This window comes from Pleurodeles waltl, chromosome 10 (genome assembly GCF_031143425.1).
Source record: "Pleurodeles waltl isolate 20211129_DDA chromosome 10, aPleWal1.hap1.20221129, whole genome shotgun sequence".
In the NCBI taxonomy this organism is placed as follows: Eukaryota; Metazoa; Chordata; class Amphibia; order Caudata; family Salamandridae; genus Pleurodeles; species Pleurodeles waltl.
The window spans coordinates 111,409,497-111,422,737 of NC_090449.1; the positions used below are offsets into that span (position 1 = coordinate 111,409,497).

A 13,241-nucleotide genomic window follows, 5' to 3' on the forward strand; every position below is an offset into this window, starting at 1 on the left:
ATGTGGCTGCTATTTTCATCTGAGGCACCAACAGACACCAGGCTTCAACAATGACCATGGAAACCATTTGGAGTTGTCGTTTTTCTACCTCTAGACTGTACCCCATGCCCTCCTTACCAACAAGCGGATTCCATGCAGCCTTTATAACTGGGCAGTAGAACCACAGATTCCAGAACCAGTTCTTTGGCTATACAGAAATTATTATTTTTCAGTCAGTATGGAATCCGAGTATACTTATGAGAGGTAGGTTAACAGATGGCTAAATAACATGGTTTGGATTTTCACAATGTTTGCCAGATTCTCAGCAACCGTAGGCCGTTCCCAGTTAGTTTTCTGTGCTTGCAGTTAGATAAAGTGAAAAACTAGGAAATATGGAAAACACTTTGTAGACTACTTCATAGATTTGGCACATTCTTTCTGGCACTTTTGGTTTCACTGTATAAGAATAGCAAACACCAAAGTAACTAGTACAGACTCACGTTGGACTGGGGATTGCAGAGAACTTGCAATCTGCATTATATAGAATACCACTTTCCATAGGTCACCCATGTACTATATATTATAGTGTACTACTGTGTAAGCGTATTAAAAACGGTATGATGCCTGCTACTATTTTAGTTGCTTACTTCAATTACCTGCAACAAAGAACTACTGCAGTACATCAAGTTTGTTTGGGATTATTAGATCAAATACTATTAACGGTTTGGAGGAGCAGAAGGAATGACGTAAAATGGTTTCATCCCATGAGTGAAATAATCTATTTGGAAAAAATGCTGGTTACCTGCCGTCAGGTCCTCGCTGGTGGGAAGCCTTGACCCAGTGGGTTGTCCGACAAAGGACTGCTGAGTCAAAGTGACTATTCTCCTACCCTATTTGGACAATCGTTTTCAATGCCCATGTTAACCATGCAATGCATGGAAAGTTATTCTTGGTCCCACAATTCAGGAGACAAGCTACCTGAGTATTGGGGTCACTGGTGTTTGTCTTTCCCCACTTAAGGAACGTGTTTCTTGAAACAAAAACTGTTTGCCCTACAGGCACTTTAAAGATGGTGGGCGGGTGACAAAACTCACTGCTGTGAAAGAAAGTGTGATGGTGGTGGCTCCCTTCACAGAAGTATGATTCCCACCAGGCAAGCGGGGATCTCTAAATATTGCAGTTGGCCCATCAATGGCTAAATTAGATCTCAGGGGAGGGGTTACTCCGTTACAACAGTGACGGATATTCCATCCACTGAAATCTAAATACCATTGTTTTCTATGGTATTTAGATTTAGGCAGACGAGATATCCATCACTTTTGTGATTGAGTATTCCCTCTGCCAGGATCTAAATCAGGCCCTTAGTCTCTAAAGTGGAATTCAGTAGTGCCTAAGGCCCTTGGAGACCACTGGCAAAAGACAGCGACTCCCCGGGACATTGACACAGGACCTCAAAACCTCTGCAAGAATAATCTGAAAGCATCAGTCTATTTACTCAAAGATTTTTAAATAGTCTTTTCAAATGGGAAATGTTATTCTTTGAATATTCCCTCTCTACGTTAAAAAGATCCCGCTCCAAAAGTAGTGTTTTTTTTGCCCCAGAGGAGCTGTTTGTTTAACCTGTACTTTGTACTCACTATCTGAGCCTGCACTACCAAATCTTATGATTGATATGAGTGTTCCAGAACTGCAAGCAACATTTTTGACACTGTGCAGCCATTATTCAAGAGGAATAAATCTGAAAGATTGTATTTAAGATCAATGGCCATGTTAATTTCATATTTACTGTTTTCAGAGGAAATAAAGATCTTCAAGACCACAATAATTCCCCCTCACTAACTTTCCCTCTTGTCCCATTTCCCATAGAACAGTTACATCATCAATATACAACAGCAATAAAGAGATAATAAACTGAAATATATTGCACAGATTTTTCCTAGTTTAACATAACCTATTTACTGTGTGAGCACAAAGAGCCACACAAAAGTGGTATGTTTGTGTCTTTGCTCCACAATTAAGTTACTTCTGACAGGAAAACACAGTGATCAATAGCAAATAAGTGCAATCAGATTAGATATAAATATTGAAGTAAATTGGAAATATGGTCAGCACTTGTACAGTTAATTGTAATGCTGAGCATTTCTCTAGATGTTGCAGTGGTTCTAAAGTATCAAAGCAGACGGTTATGCATAACTTGTTTTTAATAAGTGTGACATTGTGTATAATTCTGTTTCAAAAAGAAGTGGAATAGCATTTGTGTAGTTATTTGAGAAACAATCGTGATAGTAAATAAGCACAAGCATCTGCATGGTTTTTGGAAAATTGAGGATTACTGACCTCTATGACTCCTTCTGTTGCAAATATGTTTGGTTTGATTTTTGCCAGAAACATTAGACTCAGGTAACAGATGGGGTCTGGTTTGGCTCGGTTCAGCTTCAGCTGCTTCACAGCACCACACAGCACTCCCTCGATTCGATCATCATTTCCTTCTGCCTCAGCAGCTTCAATCTCTTCCAGAAGAGTAGCAGGGTTAACTGGAGAAGGGTAAAGGGTATGAAGTGTCTGTAAGCATACAGCTAAAAGAAGGGTGTATGCTTATCATCAATGCCCTTCCAAACAGCCTTTCATGTCACTGATGAAGATGTGAAAGAAACAATAATCTATCTGTAATCAAAGTCCCTCAAATGGCCATGAACTACAAATGAATATATTTGACATACTCTTATGTTGGCTGAGAAGTGTTATGGTACGTTTTTGCCAATGTCTTTAAACAAATGTATCCCACGTCACATACAAATCAACAGAAGGCAACTACATTTGAGTTCTATTGTTACACATGAACAGATTTTTCCTCCAAGTTAGTACAAAGCAAGGATCAACTCTAAGGAGGAGGTATATTGATAAATGAGGATACACATCACACGATTTCGATGAACTTCTGTTTCGAACTGTACAGACCTGGAGGGTTGGTTCATCAGACTTATTTTCATTACAGGGCTCCTTACTTGCTCTTGTTCTATTCAGCTCTACCGTGGTCTCCAGTATTATCCTTTTTTGAAGGGTGGCAGAGTGCCTTATTCTGCACTCTAAGTAGCACTGAAGTTCCTCACGAGCTGGAACTTACGGCAACCATATTATCATACAATTGTATGATCATACTCCATTGATCCTGAATTCAAGTTTGCACCTCTATCTCAGTGCTAACTTTTTTGTCTCTTAAAAACCATGCTAGTTACTTTTTAATATCTATCCCTCTCCCATAGCTTTTTGAATATATCATTTCACTTTTTCATCCTAGTTTTTGCTTTTTTTTCAAAGAAGTAACCACAATGAGGAAGAGCCGGGATCCTCAATGAACAGGTGTGCATTTGCTGGAAAGGCATGCACATTAAGAGAGTCAGAACCTGAGAATCATGTTAAAGCCCACCTTGGCATAAATAGTGCAGCACTAAAAATATTTAAGCTCTTTCAAAAACGTTATCACAACTCATAACTTCGGTTGAGGGATGGAAAGGCTGAGAGGGCTGTCTAATAACCTTTTATAGTATCGACAGAAAAGCCTTGCTGCCCAAAGTCAGGACAAAATAGAACTGTATATGAAAGTTTAGGCTGCAACAGAGCGACCAGACTGTCCTTGCACCAGGCCACAACCTTGCCCAATGACCAGAGAAGAATGACTTAATCTTCAGGCTGCTTATCTCCAAATTATGTCCACCACGTACATGGGTAGGTCAAATATCACTCAGCTGGTTTTATTCAGTCTCCATGCATGGAGGTGTAGATTGTAGATATTAGAATGAAGACCCTTGATTCTAATGCTGGGACAGTTAGTCCTCCCCCAGGGGTAGGAAGAGAGGCGGGCAAATGCTCAGGGTCAGCTCCTCAGGGTACCATACTCTCTGTGCCCCGTAATCAGAATGATCTTAGCCCAGTCTCTCCTCATCTTCTTCAGAACTCTTGGAAGAAGAGGCACAGGTAGGAACACATAAATGAGAAAGGAATCCTCAGGGAGTCCTCAAGGCTTCCTTTGAGATAGTGCCTGAGGATCCCAGGGAGTTTTGAGGTGGAAACTCTAAAGCCCAAAAGACCTTACAGTTGAGTGATCTCGGTGATAGCAGAAAGATGCACCCAAAGTAAGTCCCACTAGACGAAGACGCCTTGAACCACCCTCCAGGTGCAGCCACAACTTGTGGTTGGCTAGGGTGTGTCTTCTCACTACCTCCACCACTGATTTCAAGGAATCTTCTAGATGGCTGAAGTCAGCAAGAGCCCCCAAGGAAACACATTTTGAGTGCTTCCTGGCGCAGCACTCCTAACCCACACCTCACAGTTTATAGAAGTATCACATGGTGGTCACGTTGTCATGGTGGGTAGCCATGTTGTCCATCAGAAAGCACAGGGCATTTCTGGGTGAAGTAAAAAAAAAAAGCCTTAGGAGCCAGCCATATGGCACGCAGCTACGAACTTGAAGCCTCTGATCTCCACCTCAAACCAGTTGACCTCCATGTCAGACATACATATGTTATCCGAGAGGCACCATCAGTGTCGAGCCCACTGAAGGCAGAGGTTCCACTGTAGAACCCATGTGTCAGTGGTCATGAGGCGCCAGAAGGATAAATGAGGCCAGGAGATGAAGATGCCTCAGAACCATCCAGACTGCAACCCAAGATTGAGCCTGGAAAAATCTGGATTATATTGGGAATGTCCCAGACCGGCTGCAGGAGTGGAAAGACTTTGAATGCCACTGTGCCCAGAACTGCACTATAAAGGGAATCATCTGCACAAGTCTCAACAGGGATTTCAGCTCACTAAAACCCAGGACAAAAGCAGCAAGATGGTTGTTTGCAGGTGGTCCATGACAGACTCACCTCCAGCAGCCAGTTGTCGAGGTATTGGAATATATGCACTCCCAATCAGTGTATATTGTCCACAAACACCGCCATAACTTTCGTAATCATCCTAGGGGCTGCGGTGAAGCTGAAGGTGAAATGAATACTGACCTTTCTGACTAGGAAATACAGAAACTACATACGGGGCTAGAGCATGAGTACACAAAAGTGTGCATCTTAAAGGTCCAAGGACACCATGAATCCCCAGGATCCAAGACTGAAAGGACATGGGCCACAGTCAGCATCCTAAATTTAGCTCTCTGAAGAAAGGTGTCAAAAGAAACAAAGGTCCAAAATCGGTCTAAGCTCATAGTCCTTTTTGGGCACCGAGTAATATGAGAAGTACCACTCTCTCTCTTTCCATCTCAGGGACTCTATCACCGCTTTGTCCAGCCAGGAATGAGCCTCTATGGTAAAAATTGAAGTATATCCTGCTTAAGTCTGAGAGACATGAGCTCAAAATGTGGACAAAAGGGGGATAGATTCAGTAATTACTTTTCAACAATGACACCCTTACTTGTCACTGGACATGCATTGATTCAGCACAATAATTTTTGAATTCATAGGTATGCTAAAACACCACCACCAAAGCTCATGACATATAAGGTTCATGAACAAAGAAACACCTAACATCCAAATACAATCCGCAATGCGCGAAGTTCTTTGCGACTTCCAAAGTTATTATTGAGGTTTTTGTGATCAGTCCTATGGTTGTAAAGTCCACCTAAAGGTAGTCCATCCTAAGCAAATGAGCCTAGGCCAAAAGGCCTACTATTTTCCTGGCTAAAAGTATTCTAAATAAATTCACTTTTGTTGGACTCCTTCTGGGGGTGTCGACACGTTTTGGCCTGTACCAGTAACAGCCTTATCAGGACACAGGAAGACAAGGACACTCCAATGGCCTGGACCAGATATGTGGTAAAATGCTTGCCCCAAACATCCCTGCACAGCAGTTTTGGATGTCCGGAGACACCTTTAAGTATTTGCAGGGTCAGGTACAAGTCTTTTCAGGTGTTCTGTCCAAATATGGGGCTAGCTACGGACTTGAGTTCCTGAGAGCTTTCATAGGTTACTGCAATAAGGAACAAAATGGATCTGGTGTCTTAGATTAGGCCTGAGAAATGGTTAGGCTTTAAGTTGGCAAAGGTATTTATTAGATTAGTCTCGAAAATCGCCTTGAGGCCTGTGCAATAATTTGAAGATTTTCTCCCTCCCCATACATGCCCAATGTCTCCATGAAACCGGAATCCTCAGATTACCACTCCGATTGATCAGCTCCTTTCTCTCAGGATGGACCAAAATGGTCATCTTAACAGCATACTTCTCCATTCCCTATAACCAGATCTCCAGCGTCCCACAATGCTCCTCAATCAGCCCTATGCTATTTACCATCTGCATGACCCTTCTCATCATCTGCACTCACAGGTTCAGCATCATCTTTTACGGTGACCACACCCAGCACATCCTTTCCCTCTAAGAAAACACGTTGAACACACAGGCAAACTTTAGCATCTGCATGTTCAAAGTCACAAACTGGATGAAACCCAATTGCCTGAATCTCAACACAAACAATACGGGAGTGGATCTATTAGGAAAAAACATCTCTATCTGGTCCTCCACCTAGTGGCCCTCAGATCTTGGACCAGGGTCAACCCTGTTCAACTCAGCCAAGAACATAGGAATTGTGGTCAACAGTTTAATCTCAATACCCAACCAGATTGGTACAGTTGCTTTCAGCTGCTTCCACACCCTAAAGCTCGTCAAAAAAGTCCACAGATGGCCAAGGCTGGAAACCGAAAACTCCGTCACACAAGTCTCGATCACCAGAATACTCGACTACAGAAATGCCCTTTTCGTCAGCATCATCACTCACCAACAGACTTACAAGTCATACAGAATACAGCAGCCAAACTCGCTCTCAAACTTCCCCTTCGTTTTCAAATTTCCAGACACCTCAAGGACCTCCACTGGTTTCCGATCCATAAATGTGCCCTCTTCAAGCTCCTCCCACCCACCTACAAGGTACTACACAAGCAAGGCCCAGAAACCTCAGCTGCTGTATCCAGCTCAACACACCAACCAGCATCCTCTGGTCTGCTAACCTCCTCCTTGCTCACCTCCGCTGCAGTCACTGGACCTGAGCCAGAGCCAGGGGCTGTGGCTTTTCCTACCTGATCCCAAAGCCTGAAACAACCTTTCATTCTACATCAGAGCCACCAGCTCCATCACAGAATTCTGCAAGAAACTAAAAAAACCTGGCTCTTCTAATAGGCCCCAGTAAGGGCAGTTCCACCCTTCTTAGGTACAGCATAACCTCCTGATAATGTGCTTGCCAGACGAATAAACATATAAATTGTGTTCTGTTGCCCTAAGAGATTTCCTCTCTTGGTGAGATTCCTCAAAGTATCAAGGTCCTAAGTACATCTTATTTTTAATAATAGTTGGAATCTCTCTCACCTCTGTAATACTGCCACTATAAACAGGCTCTCCTTGAAATTTTTGGTATAATACATAATTTTTGTGAGACAATATGTTTTTTCACATTACTGTTTTAAGTGAAAAGCTAAAAGAGTAGTTATTGTGCTGCTCCGTTCTGATGAAGAGACAAGCCCTTTTTTTATCCTATTTGACGTACTTAATATAAGTGAGTGCAACAAGAACTTTCTTCTGAAACACACTGGGACAAGTGACAATTTCTGAGACTCGCAACAACCCAAAAAAAAAATTTTTTAAATGAAGAAAAAGCTCATAAAAACTCCAACCCACAAACAAAATACTTTAACAGTAATATTACTCTAAATTTAGGAAACGTGACTATGTGCAAAAACATTTCACCATTTTGATTCTGGATCTCAAGGAGAAAATGGTTTTCTCTCATGAAATGTTCATAGAAAGTATGATTGGGTCCAAAAAGCTAGAATTAAGTTAAATTTTCTTTCAATTTACAAATGAGTCAAAATAGCAGTTTCCTTATTATTTCAAACATGGTTTATAATATGTGTTATGCAAATAAGTGATGTATTTGGCTGTAGTCTATGATGAAACTTGTCAATTTCTGGCTATGATTTTTCCTGGGAAAGACTATTTAAATTCAACAAATTCAATATCTCAAATCTTCAATTTACTACTCTTAAAAACTGGAACATTAAATAAATAAAAGAACAAAGAAAGGAACAAGCTATGAAATGAGCAAGCCTGTAAATAACAAGTATGTTAGACCATCCAGGAGTACCATCGCTATCATAAGGTTTTTCTTTCGCAGAATCTGAGGGGACTCCTTACCTTCAATCGGGATCACAGATGGTTCTTTTATAGAGGGAGAAATGGCCCGTTTCTCTGCAACAGCAGCTTCCGCTAGTCGCCCGAGAGCACTTAATGGAGGTGTAGATGAAAGCTTGGGTCGCTTGGTGAGTCCAGTCAGTGCAGAGGTACTTGCTAGAGCCGTAGTAGCTTCACGTTTACGCTCTGATGATAAACCTGTCGGAGTGGGTTTCAGAATAGCTGCAGGAGCTTTAGGCTCATTGGTCTGGCCCTTGGAGCCCAAAGCAATAAAGTCCCCAGGTGGGGGGTGGCCTATGAAAAAGGAATGAACAATCAAAGACTGAGACAGTGGAGGCAGCCTATTATGCTGCTTACAAAGTGCACTAAGTAATAACAAGGCACTACTAATTAATCTTGTTAAAAGATAAGTCATTCACCGTGAAAAAATGGACAAAGCATATTAAAACAAGAGTAGACAGAATACACATTTTCAATATCTGCATGAAGCAAATGCAGAAACACCAGGTATGTAAACACACATTTGCACACAACAAGAAGCAACACGCAGCTGTCAGTAACACACTAAGCCGTGTTTTCGGCATCCATGAGGGTGGAGCAGTATGTTCACACAAAGATTCAAAATACCTCATCTGAGAAAACATCACAAAGATATTGTCAATTAACACAACTATTGAACAGTCATCTCGAGGTGGCAAGAATGTGGTAATGTGCTCTGGATATTGGAATGCAAATCTTCAGAAAATACTAAAAAAATATAAAATAAACAGATAACATGTAGGTGTTTTGCATGCAAACCATGACCAGGTACGCTTGTGTTAGACCTGTCAGCTCTTGGCATGTTTTCCCCCGTCTTTTTGCTTCTGACCTCCTGTTTTTGATCCTGTGCTGAATTTCATATTTGCTGGCTTTAGGACTCTGGCCAATTTACCACTGCTGACCAGTGCTAAAGTGCTAAACTGCAAGTGCTCCCTGTCTAAATTGGATTGCTGATTGGTTTATCCATAATTGGCATATTTGATTTACTATTAAGTCCCTAGTATAGTGCACCCTCTGTGCCCACGGCCTGTAAACCAAATGCTACTTGTGGGCCTGCAGCACAGATTGAAAAGAAGCTGCTGGTTTGGACAGGGAGTCCACTGGGGGTGAACCAACAAGTGGGTTCCAATCTTGCGATGTTCAGGGATGTGGGGTCACTTTAGGTCCTCCTCTCTTTGAGCCAGGGGTGATGGGTGCAGAGGTGTCATGGTGCATCTGGCTTTCTCTATCGGGAACACTCGCTGTTGAGGGGGCCTGCAGGCAGGAGTTGCAGGCGACGTTGGCGAGTCCACAGTGGTCAACTCCAAGGCGAGCAATGTCTCTGGAGAGCTGGGAGACCAGGTTGGTAGCGTTGGACAACTTCAACTCGGGTTAGACGGCAGGGGTGCAGTGGTGCTTTCAGGTGTCAGATTTTCAGTGATATCCTCACAGTTTTCTTGGGGTGCCTGCAAGATGCAGGGAAGCAGCTCCACAGGAGTTCCAGTGTCTTTCTTGAAGGAAGGCGGTCCTTCCAGGCTTTTGGAGGCACAACAGCTTGCAGGACGAGTCAGCTTTGGCATAAATTGGCAGGAACAGCAATCAGGCCGGCAGGTCTGAAGCCAAGTCAGGTGCTTCTTTCTCAGTCTTTGCTTTCGCTGCTTCTGAGTGTCCTCCTTTATTGGTCAGCAGGAATCTGTTTTCCTGGTGCCAGGGGCACCCCTAAATACTGAATTTAGAGGCATTTAGGGGAGTGTATGGTAGTAGCCAATGGGCTACTTAGCCCTGGGTCACTACACCCCTTATATGACCACTTCCTGTGGGAAGTGTGCATAACACTGTCCCAGAGTTCCTAATTCTGCCAAAACCAAGATGCCATGACTCAAAATGCTGTGCCCACATCAAGCAGCTCACCTTAGGGGTGGGTCCTGAGCTGAAGGGTGGATACACCCTTCTTCATACTAAATTTCCCACCTGTCCAGGAGCCAAATGGGCCCTGAGCAGGGGTGTTGGCATCTCTCCTTTGAATGAAGCCAAATCTGCATAACAAGGGTGGTGTATTTCTCTGAAACCCCCTGCCTTGGAATGCAGATTCACAGGTCATCCTGTGGATGGGGTGTGTAAACACCTCTCCCACAACAGGTTTTTTTTCTGACTGCCAGTGGACAAAGGCTCTCATGTCTGGTGGTAGCAGACTGGCTAAAACTAGTCAGTCCGCACACTAGTAGTTGGCAGGTTTTCAGGGGGCACCTCTAAGGTGCCCTCTGGGTGCATGTATTAATAAATACATCACTGGCATCAGTGAGGGTTTACTAATATGAGATATTTGATACCAAACATCCATTTTTTCAGTGAAGCCATCATGTAGCTGGGGAACTCATATTGGAATGCAATGGAAATAATATCAGCCTCCCGCCAGTGTCCATCACATGTATTTAAAATGACTTCCCTGTGCACTCACTATGTCTAAGAATCGACAAAGCCATGGCAGGAGCATATCTGCTCGAGCAGATATGTCCTTACATGTAATATATTGCACCCTGCCTTAGATCTGTGAGGCCTGCTGTAGGGGTGACTTCCATATGTTGCACACAGTGTTAGGGGACATACCACACGGGCTGTGTGCCATGTCTTGTTTTCACTTTTAGCTGTACCAAGACATACAGCCTGCAATGGCAGTCGGCAAGTTCTCGATGAGGGGTCCCTGAGGGTAGAACATTACATGCTGCAGCACTTAGGGACCCTCTCTGGTGCCCTTACACTAGATCCTAGGGGTACCATTTGCTAGGGACTTACGGGGCAAATGGATTGCCAATTGAGGAACAATTGCACAGTTTTAGAGAAAGAGATCTGGTACTGGAGACCTGGTTAGCAGAAATCCAGTGCACTTTCAGTCAAAACTGCATCAATCAACAGGCAAAAAGCGTGGGTGACAAGTCAAAAAGGGCAAGATGTTTCCATTGACTTTCGAAATACTATTAATCTTGAAAGAACCAGCAGGAAATCATAGTACACAGACATACAATACCTTTACACAGTTTGCTCCAAAAATGTGTCTTCTCAATGTGTGAAAGGTTGAATATTTTACAATTCTAACAAACACTTTTGCATTCGATAACATTTTGTATTTTTTCCGGGCACTCTCACTCCTTGAAATACTCTCTCCCCAATCTTTTCGGGAGAAAAAAATAGCATGGTTTTGCCAATTCATTTTTTGTACCTAGTTTTGTATGAAGGATAAGACACTATCTCACAAAAAGCACCAACCTGCACAATTCTACCTGGGGCCAAAACAGACCCATAAATCTATATATCATTCAGTTATTAATAAACTATCAAACATGTCAACACAACACACCAGCATGCATTTATATTTAAAAAAAAACAGGGTGCAAAGGACTCATTTTCAGCCAAAGACAAATTTATTTAACTGGAAGCAATACATCCCACTTACCAGAAGGTTTGGCAGCAGCACTTGGTCTTCGCACCGTGGTAGGTTTAGGACGATTCATTTTGATGAAACTCTTCTGACATTCAGTGTGTTAATTGCTAGATGGTTGTCTAAAGAACAGAAATAAATGAAACCAATAATCAGCATAAAACACATTGATACAGAGTTCAAGTGTGATGGGGAATTAGCGCATGGCTTGTCGTAGGGTGGCTTGAGGTGAAGAGGACAAGTATGAGTTGAAAAGTTGAGACCCAAAATACCAATACAAAGTACTTTACAAATTGTGCCATAGAAAATGAAATCTTCATTATAGCAGATTACTAAAGTGTCAACCCAATGCCACGGTATGGAATGAGCTCACTGACATGCCCTAATAACTGGGTTCCAAAGTAAAATCATGGACAACATCATCATCAGACTTTATTACAGCCATTGCAATAAAAGCACATTAAATATAGTACATCAATACAATAACAGTTAAACACTGTTAAAACGAACACTATAAAAAGCAAGTAAAAGAACATAAGAATAGCAGCAAGAAGGAAAGTGTCATCCAAAATGATAAAAAATCTTACTTTTTGAACAAGAGCTAATAACCCCCCAACCATAATCAAAAGGCAACAGGGAATTCATAAAATCAGGTCTGATTGCTGGAGACAAACGTATAATGCATTTGTATCCCATGGCCTAGTAGGGCGACAGCAGAGCAGCCCTCTTTTGTCTGTATCCCACTTATAAACTAAATAACTGGAGACTGCAAATACAATCTGTTGAGCTGTGTCGAATTTTAAAATCCTTGTTACGACGTTGACATCAATGACATCAAAGGAATAAGAACACAACTCAACATACTACTACACAAGTGGAGACTATCAAGAGATGAAAAAGACAAAGTCACATTATTCCACTACAAGACCCTACAGAAGAGATCCATCAGTGGTCCATCATATCCCATCTATTATTCAACATCTACCCAACCCCTTCTGCCCCCACCACCAAACCTGATTAAATCAGTACACCCCACCTGTTACAAATAAGAAGATAACACATAAATCAGTCTAAAAATGGATAGCCCGTAAGATTTCATCAACTCTAGGCTTGAGGACTGCCTCTGTGGCATAAACACATAGATGAAGAATAACCATCTAAAGCTCAACTTCACAAAGACATGTATCATTTTCTGCAGAAAATGGAAATAATACCACCCTACCTCCACACTGTCCAAGGGACCTCAAGGCCCCTCCAACAACATCAAGAGAAGTCAGAAACATAGGGGTAACCATGGATTCAGACCCACCCTTGATACCACATGGCGACAACCTCACAAACAGTGTCTTTAACACAACCAAAACCCTGCATTGTATCTTCTCATGCATTGGATAACAACAAAAACTACAACCTATCCTTGTACTCATAATCAGGTCCACTGGAATTATGCAGCAGGAGAGGGCCAAATTATGCAGCAAGGTTGACCAAATAATGCGGCCCGAAAAGGCAAATTATGTGGCATAATGTGGCAAGTTTTGTGAATTGCTTCACTATTTTGTCATGTTTACACTTGTTAACACTGTCTGGACATAGGCTCCCTCTCATTAGTAGCAGTTTAACACACACATTTAGAAAAAAGC

General features: G+C 42.3%; 1 protein-coding gene across 1 annotated transcript in view; it reads right to left on the reverse strand.

Moving 5' to 3' along the window:
• Positions 1-13,241, reverse strand: part of INTS1 (integrator complex subunit 1) — a 494,737-nt gene that overhangs the window by 479,106 nt on the left and 2,390 nt on the right. Inside the window, exons 2-4 of the mRNA XM_069209905.1 lie at positions 11,617-11,723; positions 8,151-8,441; positions 2,317-2,513 (exon numbers count right to left, since the gene is read on the reverse strand). Coding sequence (XP_069066006.1) covers positions 2,317-2,513; positions 8,151-8,441; positions 11,617-11,674 — 546 coding nt within the window. The 5' untranslated portion in view covers positions 11,675-11,723. The remainder of the gene's footprint in view (positions 1-2,316; positions 2,514-8,150; positions 8,442-11,616; positions 11,724-13,241) is intronic.